At 42.5% G+C, this 14,527-nt stretch overlaps 1 protein-coding gene across 1 annotated transcript in view; it reads right to left on the minus strand.

Moving 5' to 3' along the window:
- The window catches only part of LOC308292660 (uncharacterized protein), an 8,921-nt gene extending 457 nt beyond the window's left edge, over window positions 1-8,464 (minus strand). The window contains exons 1-2 of the mRNA XM_080735058.1: window positions 8,258-8,464; window positions 1-5,316 (exon numbers count right to left, since the gene is read on the minus strand). The exon at window positions 1-5,316 is cut by the window's left edge and continues 457 nt beyond it. Of these exons, the coding sequence (XP_080591184.1) occupies window positions 3,872-5,316; window positions 8,258-8,333 (1,521 nt within the window). The 5' untranslated portion in view covers window positions 8,334-8,464 and the 3' untranslated portion in view covers window positions 1-3,871. The remainder of the gene's footprint in view (window positions 5,317-8,257) is intronic.
- Window positions 8,465-14,527: the final 6,063 nt, after the last annotated feature.

The following is a 14,527-nucleotide window of genomic DNA, read 5'->3' on the forward strand; positions in this document are numbered from 1 at the left end:
TAGGATATTGGCACTGGGTGAAAATGGGTTGCAAAAATCGTGGGATAATAATTATAGAAAGAAAAAAAAAGAAAAAAAGAATTAAAGTTATACCATGTAATTTTTTTATAAAACAAATCTTAAAATTGTCCTAACTGTTAAATCGCTAAAGTTTTAGAACACCCACTCAGTTATTTTCAGCTTCTAAAGCCTTCACAAAAATTACGTCATCATACACTACCGGCCAATCACAGCGAGGGTTATACACTGCCGGCCAATCACAGCGCATCTTGAAGTGGGGTCGCTATCACAATAGGGCGGCCATATTTGTAGGCGCCCATGTGTCTGGTGTGTCTCTATACTCGGGTGAAGCATGGGTGAAGGAGTACCGTTTGTCCGGAATGCCTGAACGCACAGGAACCAGGGACCCCTCTAAAGATAGATCTCGGCGTGGTGGAGGCAGACGCGGGGGTGTGAGGCCCGGCCCGTGGCGAAAAACGGCCGAAAGACGCGGACGCGACTAGGGATGTTCCTAGCGACTAATTTCACTGACGTGTACACGACAATTTTGTAACCGAATATTCGGATAAACGAAAATTAATTGATGAATTTATTTATTGACATTAACACGCAGAAAATAGCCAAAATTTTGCACATTTCAATCTATTAGGCTAAACCTCATTTGAACAAGATATCAAGAGTATATGAAAGCCTTTTAATAATGTTTATAGGTCTACTATTGGAATCTGCTCCAAAATAATTTATTACATCACCAGTGGCAGTGAGTGAGAGACGTAACCCTAAGTAGGTCAATTACCAATTAACAGCGCAGCTCAGCGCACCGCAGCTGGACTGACTGGCCTCGTCTGGTGAAGCGACCTGTTCATCTCTGTTACGTTAAACAATTATTTATGGCATTCGCAGCCAACTTATGATTGAGACTACTTTCTCCATGTTCTCACCTCAAAATGGATTATTCTTCAGATGAGCGGATCACACTGATGCAGCAGGCAATAGCCTACTGGAGCCGAGGTAACGAGCCGAGGTAACGGTGATTTACATCCAGTCGCCTTTATTGGATTTGATTTCTCCATCACAGCACTCAGACAAACTTTACATCGTAGCAAGTTTTAACAGTAGCCTAATGAATGATAAATGATGCTGCAGCTGCTCAATCACTCAATGTAGGCCTATACTCATGTTTAAGCAGCAGAAAGACAGACAGGCAGACAGACAGACAGCTGCTGCTGCCGCTGAATGCTGCTGTCAGCGTGGTGCACCCGCTCTGGGTCATCGTGACCACTTATACCAGTGTGACAGTCAGGCTCCGCAAATCACCCATGGTAATTCTTAAGTTGCTTATTTTACTTATTAAAGCAAACTTTTATTATAAAGAAATGACATTAATATGGGTGCAAGATGCAAATTTTGAATAAAGTTCATATCTCAACAATTAAAAATATATTTAATAGATTAAACGAATTTTATTTACAAACCGAATAGTGGGATCAGCCCCGTGTAGTCGGATAATCGAATAATCGCGCACATCCCTAGACGCGACCGCGGTTTGCTATAGAGCTACTGACCACTAGTTGAGCAACTTACACTTTAAGCTAAAATAATGATAAAATATTTTGGCCATTTGTTTATATCCCTTATCAATCCATATAAAAGAATAGAAGAGGGATTTAAACAAAGTCATGTATCATCACTGATACAAGGTCAACTAAAAGGATACGCTCAAGTAAGCTCTAGACGATTGAGATCCTTTTTTAAAGTTATACCATGTAACTTTTTTTTACAAAACAAATCTTAAAATTGTCCTAACTGTTAAATCGCTAAAGTTTTAGAACACCCACTCCGTTATTTTCAGCTTCTGAAGCCTTCTCTTTATATGTTTTCTATGAGCCGTGAGGGGGGGAGAATTTCGCGGCAAAATGACGTAATCTGCATCATCTGTATACGTTGTGTATACGTTGGCCAATCACATCGCAGATCATACACACATGATACACTACCGGCCAATTACAGTGCAGCTTGCGTCTTTTCAGGAAATAGCTTGCTTCAACAACTTTGTTTACGCTGGTCTAGAAGTCTAGCATGTAACTCCCAAACCGCTGCTCGTAGAGGGACACGGGAGACCTCATTGAAAGCGTCTCGGCGAGGCGAAAAAAGCAGACGCGACCGCGGTTTGCTATACTGCTACAGACCACTAGTTGAGCAACTTACACAGTATAGCTTTATCTCATAAAACATTGAATGACATGCAGAGAAAATAAGGGGGGGGGGGGCGGGGGGGGCAGTCGTAAAAACATGATGCAAAAATAAATGGTAGCCGATATACAAATAGAAAGGTTACTTTTAGAATTGTATATACAAATAGAAATGTCACTTTGAGAAACCCTGCACCAGTAATACTAATATACTGTATATTGTGAAGGATTTAAAGCAAATTAGCATGGCAACTAATGAGTCCAGCAGGATATTCATGTCTGTGAAATACCAGGTGACACTACAAAATATATTACTGGTGTAACATACATAAAGACCTGCTGCTTGTGTTGCAATGGAATTTGTATCACACTTTATGCACCAGATTGTATTTCGAACAAGGTGTTATTTGTATTGTGGTGTTATTTTTATGCTATGTTGATGAATTGAATAGAGGCCCTCAATGTAAACAAGAACATATTACACATCATATAGGCCTATCAACTAGACACAATCTTTGTGTGTGTGTGTGTGTGTGTGTGGATGGATGGATGGATGGATGGATGGATGGATGGATGGATGGATGGATGGATGGATGGATTTTACTTTTGGTAGCCTACTCTATGTAGCCTACATTTTCATACCCACAAATTCTAGGCCCTGGGTACTTTAACTATTGAAAAATAGCAGATATACAAGCTCACAGTGCTGTCAGTCTAATGACAACCAGTGTGGTGGTTGTGACGTCAGTCACACTTGCAAATTATAGGCCAAAGCTCAAAGCTTATTTATATCCTTTCTACATATCAATCACCATTTTCATTTAAAATAAAAGGTTATGAAGTCATAGTCAATGAACTCTCAAGCAGCTCAAGTTCTCAGACCACATGACAACAACAGAGAGTAGGCCTACCTGAGATGAAAAACAGTCTAAGTCCATATTTTTAAATGTTGTATACTGTACACCATAAACTAGTAGTTTTTAATCTGTTAAATTCTTAATGCACCCCCCCCCCCCCCTCAATAAGAATTTGTATTCTTTTTTTTCTTTGCTTAACTCATACAGTATATATTAGGAATTATAAGACAATACATATGGAAAGTGGAAAAACAGTATACAGTATGTCCAACAGTTTGTGGAACAACAGTATAAGTCTGTCCAAGCAATATTCAGCAAAGTGAGCAGATAACATTAAAACAGACAATTGAGGAGGCAGTCCATTACAATTTAACCGATTGAAAACTAATAGTTTGTGCAAACTTTGTGGTTTACAGTCTGGTAAATCAAAAAAATATCTATAATAAAATATGTAAAAATATGGACTTCGTGTTTTTCGTCTCAGGTACTCTTACTTCCTTGAGGCCAGACATGGTGCTTTTATCAGTGTCTTCAAGGCAGATGCTACTGATAGAACTGACAGTTCCCTGGGTGGATCGCATAGAGGAGGCAAACGGAAGGGCGGGCACACTGCGAGTCCATTGAAGTGGGGTGAAGGGCAGGCACACTGCGAGTCCATTGAAGTGGGGTGTAGAAGCTTTGCTGGAGGCTTTGCAAGGTATACACTCACGCATGTTGCATCACTAAGAGTGTGTCACTACATTGTCCAATTAAGTAGCTTACAGTGTGGTGTTGCTCGCGGTGACTTTACACTTTACAGAGAAGCTTCACCCTCAACATCTGTCAGTGGTCGGTCTTCTCTCCATGAATTCTCTGGTGTCTTTTGAGATGATTGCTATAGCCGAAACCTTTACCACACTGCTCACAGTTGTAGGGTTTCTCTCCTGTGTGAATTCTCTGGTGTTCTTTGAGATTACTGCTCCGGTTAAACCCTTCACCACACTGGTCACAGGTGTAGGGCTTCAACCCAGTATGAATTCTCTGGTGTTGTTTGAGATGACCGTTCCGGCTGAACCTTGCCCCACACTGCTCACAGTGATAGGGTTTCTCTCCTGTGTGAATTCTCTGGTGACGTTTGAGATGACTGCTCTGGCTGAACCTTGTCCCACACTGGTCACACTGATATGGCTTCTCTCCTGTGTGAATTCTCTTGTGTTGTTTGAGATGATTGCTATGGTTAAACCCTTCACCACAAAGCTCACAGTGGTATGGCTTCAACCCGGTATGAATTATCTCGTGTTGTTTGAGTTGATTGCTGTATCTGAATCTTGTCCCACACTGGTCACAGTGATAGGGCTTCAACCCAGTATGAATTCTCTGGTGTTCTTTGAGAAGACTGTTCCTGCTGAACCTTGTCCCACACTGGTCACAGTGATAGGGTTTTTCTCCTGTATGAATTCTCTGGTGACGTTTGAGATGAGTGCTGTGCCTGAACCTGGTCCCACACTGGTCACAGTGATATGGTTTCTCTCCTGTGTGAATTCTCTTGTGAATTTTGAGATCAGTGTTTGTGGTGAACCGTTTACCACACTGGTCACAGTGGTAGCGCTTCTCTCCTGTATGAATTCTCTGGTGTCGTTTGAGATGAGCGTTCGTGCTGAACCCTTTCTCACACTGGTCACAGTGGTATGGCTTCAACCCAGTATGAATTCTCTGGTGTTCTTTGAGATGAGCGCTCCGGTTAAACCCTTCACCACACTGCTCACAATGGTAGGGCTTAAACCCAGTATGAATTGTCTCGTGTTGTTTGAGTTGATTGCTGTACCTGAACCTTGTCCCACACTGGTCACAGTGATAGGGCTTCAACCCAGTATGAATTCTCTCGTGTTGTTTGAGATGATCGTTTGTGGTGAACCTTGAACCACACTGGTCACAGTGATAGGGTTTCTCTCCTGTGTGAATTTTCTGGTGTTGTTTGAGATTACTGCTATGACTGAAGCTTATCCCACACTGGTCACAGTGATAGGGCTTCAACCCAGTATGAATTCTCTGGTGACTTTTGAGACCACAGCTCCGGCTGAACCTTGTCCCACATTGGTCACAAGGGTAGGGCTTAGATCCTGTGTGAATGCTCTGGTGTTGTTTGAGATGACTGCTCCGGCTGAACCTGGCCCCACATTGGTCACAGTGATGGGGTTTCTCTCCTGTATGGATTCTCTGGTGATGTTTCAGGGGGCTGTTTTTGCTGTGGACATGTTTCGTCAGTGGCAGTTGGGCAGGAAAAACATCTGAGAATGAAGGGATAAAAAAGGACACAAAAGCATTGTTAAATAATATGCAAACTGTGCTGTATTACCAACTGATAATGTTCTAAATTTAAAATAACCTCGCTACTTATCCTAGAGAGTTTCTAGTCATAGGGGCCCAATTAAGAAATTCGTTTTGAGCGCGGCACGCTGAGGAGATATCGGCAAGCGACTATCGTGTTTGACGCATGAATAACGATCAGCAGTTTATTTTGAGATTTTCGCTGTTGCAAATTGTGCGCCAAGCCCACAGAATAATTATTCATGGGTGTGTTTCCCCGAAGTGCGGATGGCGTGGCCACAGTTTTCGCTGGCATAAAACCTGTTCTTGAACAGGGAGGATGAAGGAGGATATGTGAATAATGCTTATTCACATATCACAGTGATATCACACTTGCAAATATCTCACACTCAATAAGGTCTGTTTTATTAGAATCAACATTGTTTGTGTATAGAGAAAAAAAGGCGAGAGAGAGAAGCATCGCTGTGTGTGTGTGTGTGTGTGTGTGTGTGTGTGTGTGTGTGTGTGTGTGTGTGTGTGTGTGTGTGTGTGTGTGTGTGTGTGCGGCGATAGAGAGAGAGATAGAGAGACGGCTATAATATATTTTTATATATAATATAATATATTTTTTGTCATGTCCACATATCTATTTTTCTCATCTCATGCCAGCATGTCAGTGTGACATAGGCTCGCCTCATTGAGTGGACAACGAACGTAGGCTATATCCTACAGCCTTTTTTCCCGCACCAAAAATAGCCAACTACAAGCTTCTGCCAATTTAATATAATCATTTCAATAGTTGCTGATTTCGTTGCAGTAATAATGTACACGTCTCAAAGATTAGCTCACATTGTAAGCTTGGAGGTCGGGTATTTTCGGTGCTTAATACCACTCTGAACTAAGCATAATCAAGTCAATACTGGAGATGTGGTGTAACGGCAAGGATTTCTACGCAATTCATTAAACATAAGATGCTGCATTGATGTTCAGGAGAGTTTGGACAAGGCAATTCTCTTGAATGCTGCCTTCAGGTATGGCATGGAAAGAGGGACATTTGCATTTCTCTCACCATGGTAAAAACTGCATTCATGATCTGGAGAGGGCACTTTTTACAGACAGGTAAAAGGGCAGGGGCTTAAGCCCCCTTCGATGTCTATGTGTGTACGTGACGATACCCAGGAAGGGTAACAGAACGGGATCTGCTTTGTGTCAATAGAACAGTGACATAGTTGTGAAAATAATTGCCAATGCAACTAACCCTGAATGGGAGCTGTAGGAAGAAGGTGGTCCCAACTCCTGAAGCATCGCCCAACGAGCTCTGGAAACTAGCGAGCCAAAACAGCACATCACTTATGGAATATTCGTAGTGACCCAATGGAAGTCAATGGGGAAGAAGGGTGTTGGAATTACGATATTATATACTCTGATAATAAAGTAAATACATAACTTTGTCACCGACCATGACCAACGATATGTATGCTATCCCACGTTGTGTTATTTTTGGAGCGGTGAAAGCGCTCCCAATATACAGGTATATCCGTGGGTATGTGCCTGGCGGGCTGTCCGTGTCTGTAGCCTGGCAATACCTTGAGTGGCCAGACTGGCCACACACAACACACAAGTTAAAGGAGGGGCACTGTTGTGCAAGCCAGACACACTCAACACTCGCGCACGCACACACACACACACACACACACGCACACGCACACGCACACACACAGGATAGGATAGCTGCTCAGATTCACTGCTCCACTTCGAACCGAGGTTTTATTTTTTGTAATTGACCTGACTGATTTCGCTGTATTCATGGTGAAACAGAGCTCTGCAGTCGCGAGGGGCGGGTCTTTACTTTGCTCCTGGCTTGTATGGACAGCGTCTGCTGTGCGCTGTTCATACCCAGAGTGAGGGCTTCATGTACGGGACGAACAAGCCATTGTGACTCAGTGAATTGTTACGGAGCTTTTCTTTCCCGTTCCTGGGACAAATCATAACAAAATAAGACAAATAGGGGACAGCCGGACAGGGAGACTATTTAATAATACAAAGTTAATAATAATTAGATGATAGAATTAAAATAAAACATTAAACCAAGCACTTTGACAGAGGCTTCTTGGCCCTTATGGGAGGATGAGAGACGCGAGTAGCAAGAGCTCTCGGCTGCCCTGCAATGAGGGCGCAGTGTAAAGTATAAACTACATTTACTCAAGTACTGTAGCTGCGGTACTTAAATACAATTTTGATGTACTTTGAGGCGGAGAAAGCCGCGACCAGCTCTCCTAGTCGGCTCGCCTGCAGTCAGTCAGTAACTAAGTACATTTACTCAAATACTTACATTTCGGCCATTTGAAAATGAGCCGATCTACAAGCTCACAATGTGTGATGGACATTAACAGAGTATTTCTACATTGCAGTATCGATACTTTTACTTGTTGTCGATACTTTTACTTGAGTACAAAATATGAGTACTGTTTCCACCGCTGCCCGTAACCGTGCGTCTGGATTCATTATCAGGAAATGGGCGTGTCCAGCTTGCATTTCACCGAGACCAAAGAATTTGGGAGGCAAGAGACAAGAGATTTGCTCTCGCCATTTTCACCGTCAACTTTATTTCCGAAGTTATTTCCCAAAATGGCCGCAGTTGAACTTAATAATTTATAAACCTCAAATGTATATAACTATGTATTTTCTAACGAATTAATATGACTCAAATATATGTTAAAAATACTTAGGGGGACCTTTAGAGACATGTGTCAACAGTTTTCACTGAAGGGTCATAAAAAGCATTCCTGTGAGCGCTGCAAGTATGACATGTTGCTTTTAGCATTAAAATAGCCTGAAATTGTATCTTAATACTTCAGTATTTGCTTGAGTCTATAGTCAACCAGTGGAAAAATGTACAGTGACATAAAAACATTCACAAACCTATTCTGTGTAACTTAATCACAGGCTGCTTCAGCATGACTTCTTCTGACGCAGTTAAAAAGCTGTTGGAGGACATCTCTCTTTTAGGAAACACTTCCTCTCCTTCTGGTCCACTTGGATGACTGGATGAGTCACGTTTGGTAGCCTAGTATAGCATATCGTCTTGAGTTCAGCAGAACACTGGTAATGATGACTTTACAGACAGTAGCCTGTTCCTACTAAACTGTTAACACAGGACAGAACAGTGCTCAGTTATAGGCTGACCAGGACCCACCCACTCTCCACCCACTGCTACAGCACGATTCATCGGCCAAATTCCAATCTCCCCCCTAAACAAACTCACGGACTTAGGTGACGTCAACATGGTAAGGGCTTGAGGGTACACCCCCCTAGTGGTGAGCAAAGGAACTTCTGTGGACTCAGCTGCAGCTAGAGCATACATGGTCATACACGCACACATCGCGTGTGCATCGCGTGTGTCACACACACACACACACACACACACACACACACACACACACACACACACACACACACACACACACACACACAACCTTCCCCTTACTTGCTGGACATGAGTCATGACTACACACTACAGTATTAAAGGTGTATTCACTGAATACTATTCAGTGATAATGAAAGTGGCCGGGGGTCATCTTGTCCCTTACTGGCCTTACAGCGTGGAAATGTTTAGTTTTTTTTTAGATTTTTTACACCATTATAATGTTCTCGTTTTGACCATTAGACCCAATCACTGAACATCGGTAGGCCTACGTCTCCAGCTTCAGGATATGTATGATACCGATTTACTATGAGACTGTGGCATTTTATGAGTTCAGTAGTAGGCCTATACAATCTAGGCATTTAGCAGACATTATTAATTCAGAGCGACTGTGGTTCTCAAAACTTTTATTTTGACCATCATAACTAAACATCATAACATAACTACGGCCATACTCTACCCTCAGTCTCCCCATTCCTTCGGCCTGGCGTAGACAATTATAGATTTCACATTAAATAGTGCTGATCAGAGCAATGGGGACTTAAGTTATTGCCATTTAGTTAAACCATTAGTTAACACTGATGTAATAGCGCTGTTATGTTTGTGACTGATGGGTTAAAAACATTTTAATATCTATTATATTTAAAACACCAACTTCAGTGTTACAAGTGACAAGGTTATTTTGTTTTGATCTGATAACTAATGCATGTGACGAGAATCTGCCCACTACAGGGACAGAGAGATTGACCAGCGAAATGTCAAAGTGTCCCGGACACTGGATAATGAGAAGCCAAAACATTCTACATCCTTTCTGAGTTCACGAGACTCAGTCGCAACACCATCTCATGATCCATTGTTATGTTTAACTGTCCAATGAATGCTTGATAAATCTATTTTCCCTGTACCTACTGAAGTATATTTGTGAACTGATGTTACATTGTATGAAGATTCAGATTGAAAAAGAAAAGAGACCCATGTTTATTGTACTGTACTGGACATCTATTTTGTATGCTCATTGATTTAATATACAGTAAGAGAAAAACCCGGACTTACACTGTGTGGTCTCATTTATTGTGTGGGAGTGAATTCAATCATTTTGGGGGAAACTGTCTATATGGAATATAATAATAATCCATTCCATCAATTGGTCACTTCTTGCGGATTTCTACTGAGTTGACGTTTCGATAAACTGCTGGACAGTTTGTTTTGGAGTCCTCGTTCATCTCTGCTAGAGAAACAACCAGCCGAGGATATTATCAGACATTTCCCCTGACTCCCACGGATTATCACTGAAAGGATTCTCTCCCACTCGTTTTTCCTCCTGCGCGCGGAGAAATTACCATGGGACTTGAGAAGTGTGTATAAAGCACACAGTGTAAGTTTTGATTTTATTCATGCCTTTTTGGACTGTAAATCACAGATGTGTCAAGTACTTAAAGATTTGTACCTGCTAAGTTAGAGAATTGCTACCTCTAGCCCAAGCTGCGTTTTTATTGTTTAATGTTTTTTTAGTCTATTGTTTTGTTGCTTTTTGTTGCACGTTTGAGTAACAGAATAGGGACTGCGGTTTCCTGTTCTGAGGACATAGCAGACTGTTGGTCACAGATTCATGCTTGTCCATATTATTAGTTGGTGTTATTTAGCACGAGACTCCAGTTTAGTGTTGCCAGGACGAAAGTTATTTCTGTCCTGAAGGAAATCTTTACACGATTTTGTTTAGTGTACCCAGAACAAAAGCAATTGTTCTGAAGGGAGAATCTCTTGGCCAGTGCATAACCCAATACGGCTGTTTCAAGCCACTTAATCACATAAGAAATAGCGTGATTATTTTAATTGGTAGATTTCCTTTATGTTCCAGAACAGAACGTTCTGACGGAAATCTTCATGCTTTACGCTTACATGTCTTCGTTTTCGTTTTTTTAGTCTTATTTTTTATTTTATTCCGTCTATTCCGCCAGCTGAGGTGGCAAGCAAACTAGCTTTGATTTCATCCTCCTCCTACCCGACCAGCTTCAAAAATGGGAAATGCACAGGGAGGCAGAGAACACCTGCCGAAATCTAAACAACCTTTTTACAAACTGAACAACAACTTTGAGTTTGAAGCCTCTCTCCAAAGCTTGGAGAATGAACTGATAACAGCTTTAACGGCTAAGATAGACAATGAGGAAATGAAACAGGTTGTTTCTAGGTGCCCCACAATTGCACCATTTTTGCCCATATGGAGAAAGGAATTCGGATATGATGACTCTCTCACGACTGAGGACTTGACGAGATTTTCTGGAGTACTGTATCAACATATCGATAAAATCTCACAACGGAAAAGTCTGAAGAAAGCCGAAAATGAGGTCGCCAGGCTTGGGATTCTCGCTCTGGCGCAGCTGCGCTGGGCAGCTGCAGAAAGAGAGGCCGCGAGGGAGAGAAAAGAAAAGGAGAGGCCTTCAGAATCGGACAGCCAGCCTCTGCCTTCCTCACACCGTGCCAGAACAGGGGCGAACAACAGTGAGCTCGGCCCGGCTGGACGACACCATGCCACACCAGAGGTGAAGGACAACAGTGAGGTCGGCCCGGCTGGACGACACCGTGCCACACCAGAGGTGAAGGACAACAGTGAGCTCGGCCCGGCTGGACGAACACCATCACCACAACCTCCCCCACCTGTGGCTGTGACTCACGGGCCTCCACGCCAGGGGGGTATCAATGCACGACATCACATTGACATGCAAACCTCATTACCTACACTTCTATCTGATAGGAAGGGGGTAGAGAGAGGGGGGAGGCAACATGAAGGAGAAAGATGTGACAATGATTTAAATAACTCAGTTGTTTTTTCTCCTCCTTGTAATCAGGTCGAGCTGGGAGATCCCGCTGACCACACGAATCCGCCCCTCCCCGGCGTTCCACGCAAACCACCAAAACCAACACCCACTAAGAATGGCCATACACTCACTAAGGAAAAGGTTTACACAGGTGAGCGTCGGGAACAGGTTCACACACCCACACCTAGTCAAATTAACGATTCTCTTTTGGCGTACCCAGAGGATGGCAAAATTACATTTGTGTACCGTAATTGGTACCCAGTGGATGCTCGAGACACGGCTGAACGTTTACCCGATATCCACAGCAACCCTGATGAGTGGGAAAAATCTGTAAAGGCAGAAATTGTGGAGCTAAGACTAGACACCTGGGAAGTTAGAAAACTAATTACTATGTGTTGCACACCTAACGCTTTTCCTTATCAGATTTCTGTGGGATTAGATTGGCTACAGGCAGACGGTCACCCATACCAGTGTATGCGGCCCGTGCCGGCCCAAGGTAGTAACCCTGCAGGTGAGGTCAGGAACGCCCCACATGAAGCCGCAGTACAGGTTATGATTAATCAGGCTAAGGACCTTGTTAGGGGTAACGTGGACTTTTCCTTAATCACTAACATTAAGATGAGGCAGGGTGAGGACGTCTCTGATTTCGTCCATCACTTCACCACTCAGTTTGACCGCCACTCGGGTTTCACAAAAGGGCTGCCAGGATATGCTAGTGTGCTTAATCAGCTTTTGATTGACGCTTTACGCCCCCATTTGAGACAGGCGATCATTATGCATGACCCGCTATGGAGATTGAGAACGACAGATGAGATCACAATACTAGCCAGGTATTACAACGACATCGTTCCAGAGCCCAAGCCACTAGTTAAGTTGCGAGCCGTAATGTCGGATGAGGGACAAGTGACACTCCACCGAACACATAACCCGAAGAGGGGTCCCAGTGGTGATCAGCGGGATCCCCCAGCCGGGAATGGACCTGAAGGACTGAGTCAAGGTAACAACATCAACACAAACACTAACAGGGCCCAGAACAATACACACACAATCACCTGTTTCAGCTGTGGAAAGAAGTGGCAGGCCCAACAGCAGCAGAACCCTGCTACACAGGGTCCCGGTCCCCCAACTGAGTCAGGTCAAGTACAAGTACAATCATGACTAGATAAAGGCCCATTGGGCCACCCACGTTACGTATGCCACCCATGCCAGATAACTTGGCTATTGTTGATGATTATGATAATGACTACTTACTACTGACACTTCAGATGTGTGGCACCCCGTTGATCGGCTGATCACGGTGCCAACCCTAGTAGTTGTATTTCGTGCCTAATTTAGTATTGTTGTCAGTTCTCCACTCATAGAGCCTGCAGTTGTTGGAGTCCAGGGCGGAGCAGAACCATGGCTGCCTTTCCCTGGCCTTTCTGACCCTTGATGGAACTCTATGGTGTGAGACGCCCGCTGCAACCAGACCACATCGCTGCAGCCACAAAGTCTCTAAGGGCGGTAACCTTCATTCTAATAGTATTAATTATTGACTACTCTCTTTGAATAGTATTAATTATTGTTAACAATAAAAAAAAAAATGGGCTGGTTTAGTATAGTTTTGGCGTTTAATTTGTCAGTTTACCTTCTTTGATTTATTTTGGTAGGGTATGCTGTCTGCGGGGACGACGGGCACACAGTGTTTGGCCCTAGTAGACAGCCCACTTTTGATTATTTTGGCCAGCCCATCTTAGGCCATGTTAGGATTATACAGTACAGTAGTTGGATTCATTATTAAAAAAAAAAAAAAAAAAAAAAAAAAATGTTATTAATTATTAATTAATTGTATGATTATTGATTATGGAAAAAAAAAAAAAAAACATTTCATTTAAAAGTTCATTTATGCTTTAATGTTTTCACACACAATGGACATTGTGTGTTCGAGGGGGGAGTATCTGATTGCCTATTATCTGTTTGTCTGATTTTACAGTGATTTTACATTGATTTTGATTTTACATTGATTTTCTATTACTTAAGATTTTACATTAATTGATTTTAACTACCTTATCAACTTCCCACTTTCTCTCCCACTCTTGTCTCTGCTTGCGTGAACGTGCGTGTGACTGATTCATGCCTGAGGTGTGTGCGTACGTGTGCGTATGTGTGGCTAGAAGACATTTGTAGCCTTCAAGGACAGATGGTCTGTGTGTGAGAGATTATTTAGACCTGCTCTCTTCCAGTTAATAACAACATTCCCTTGTTTAATGTTTGATACGGTCTAAAGTATTTCGTAAAGTATTTTGACTCATTACCCACAACCTACTACTTACAGTATTGATTGATTGTTTCCTGTCTTTTCTTTTCCTTTGTCTTACAGATAAGATATTTTGATGATAATTGAGAATGATTTGACAGACACCCGCCATTGTCTGTCCAAAGGAGAAATGTCAAAAGGAGGTTGAAATTCTATATGGTATTTCGTGAGTATCAAAAGACATTACACACGTTTTTCCCGCTGTAAAGTGTTTTCTTACAGAAATTGACTCGGACAAAAGCAGCCAATAACTAACCTTAAGGGTAAAAAGGAAGGAACACTTGGCTTAAGGAGGTTCCGGTTTCCGACATCTCCCCATGTCAAGGGACGAACACCTTACATAAGGTAATCGGGGATGGGCAGGAAATTATGGCCCCCACGGCTGGTTCTGCGTCAAACCTAGCCTCGTAGACAGAGGAGTCTAGTTTACTAGGGTAGGCAAAACCAGAATGCTGTCTCCTTTAACCCAAATTCTTTTGTCTTGTTAAAGTAAACAAATGATGAAGAGTCAAGTTCGTCTTGTTTTGACTGTAAAGCCCTAAATTATAACTATGACTTGGGAACGTGTTGATGTGTTTTGACTCGCCTGATCGCATGGGGAATTTTTCAACAAACCTTGGGACATTGAACCTTTGTAAAAAAAAAATAATAATAAT

Source organism: Nannobrachium achirus (genome assembly GCF_963921795.1).
Source record: "Nannobrachium achirus genome assembly, chromosome: 10".
Classification (NCBI taxonomy): Eukaryota; Metazoa; Chordata; class Actinopteri; order Myctophiformes; family Myctophidae; genus Nannobrachium; species Nannobrachium achirus.